The sequence below is a fragment of the Rhagoletis pomonella genome, unplaced genomic scaffold, assembly GCF_013731165.1.
Source record: "Rhagoletis pomonella isolate Grant_MI unplaced genomic scaffold, Rhpom_1.0 Rhpom_scaffold_00224, whole genome shotgun sequence".
NCBI lineage: Eukaryota > Metazoa > Arthropoda > Insecta > Diptera > Tephritidae > Rhagoletis > Rhagoletis pomonella.
Genome location: NW_023458778.1, coordinates 1 through 1,195, shown reverse-complemented (window position 1 = coordinate 1,195; position 1,195 = coordinate 1). Strand labels below are relative to the sequence as shown.

At 30.5% G+C, this 1,195-nt stretch overlaps 1 protein-coding gene across 1 annotated transcript; it reads right to left on the bottom strand.

Annotated features, from left to right (window-relative positions):
- Positions 1-422: 422 nt before the first annotated feature.
- LOC118750404 lies at positions 423-1,166 on the bottom strand. The gene is made up of 2 exons (XM_036485124.1): positions 865-1,166; positions 423-800 (listed from the first exon to the last, which is right to left on the bottom strand). Exons 1-2 carry the CDS (start codon positions 1,142-1,144, stop codon positions 484-486), a joined length of 597 nt encoding a protein of 198 aa, XP_036341017.1. The 5' UTR covers positions 1,145-1,166; the 3' UTR covers positions 423-483.
- Between the last annotated feature and the right edge of the window lie 29 nt (positions 1,167-1,195).

The window sequence follows — 1,195 nt, the reverse complement described above, 5'->3', positions numbered from 1 at the left end:
TAATCAAATGTAACCTATTTTTATGGTGGAGAATTTAAATACCTTTATTTTCCAATTTGCATCTTTCTTCCAGATATAACTGTTGCCGAGAAAATGTCCAAAAACCGAGATGTGTTGTTTTGTCAAAATTATTTTTGATCGAAAAATCAACCCTTATCTAGATAAAGTTTTTTTTTGTACTGAAAAGCAACAAATAATTCGCAACTTTTGTCGGGACTAGTGCTTTTATTAAAACGAAATAAAAAAAATTCAGTGACATATGTTACTTTCTTAAATATAGTTCAGTTTATTTTAAACGAATATTATAAAAAGTTATGCTTTCTATTAGACCAATTACATGTATTTTTAGGTATGAAAAAGAAAAGTTGGAATAAATTGAATTAAAAATACAAATAAGAAATAGTTCATATTGTAGTTCACATTTATATTAAATTGCTTTAATTTTTATAATTCAGAAGAAATAAAGAATAATTCACTCTACAGCTAATCATATTCGTCAATATCCCAATCATCTTCCAATTGTTCTTCACCTTCAACGTGCAAGTTATTGTAAAAATTATGAAACTCTGCATTTATAAATGGCAGAACGGACTGTAAATCACGTTTTTTATTACAAGATATTGGCAAAGGAGCAGAATAACATTTCTTTAATTCGAAATTTGTTATTTTCCGTCGCCGCTGTGTTATGTCTAGTTCCTTGAAGTCCTCGTCCGGCTGTAAAGATAGCTTGTACTGTAAAATTCCAGACTTAGATTTCTCATATCGCATCCAACGTATTAGCTTCCATTCAAATTTGTCACCTTTACAAAACAAAAAATAAAAATTAGACTAAACATATATAAACATAAGTAGTGTTACACGCACCTAATGTATTAGTATTTCTCCACGTGTATTTGTTCTTTAATAGGCTACCGAAGTCAAAGTATTGATCTTGAACCATCTCGATTGCATTGTATTTGTGATTTGTAGTTACTATTAAAGTAGCCCAGTCATGTGGGTGATGTATGGAATTCACACATGTTTTCTTCTTTTTTTCTATTTGGGAATGAACCGTGTCACATTCCATATGCGTGTGTCCAACAACCAGAAACTTGTGATCAATTAATTCTATAGTTTGATGATCCTCTAAAACCTTTTCAAACATGGCGCAAATATAAGAATTTCGGTTTTGCCCTGGACAGGAGTCGCTGTACAA

Coding starts and splice junctions, on each gene's coding strand:
- LOC118750404 (XM_036485124.1), bottom strand. CDS start 1,144: ATGTTTGAAAAGGTTTTAGAGGATCATCAAACTATAGAATTAATTGAT. Junction 801..864: donor GAGAAATACTAATACATTAG/GTGCGTGTAACA, acceptor TGTTTTGTAAAG/GTGACAAATTTGAATGGAAG.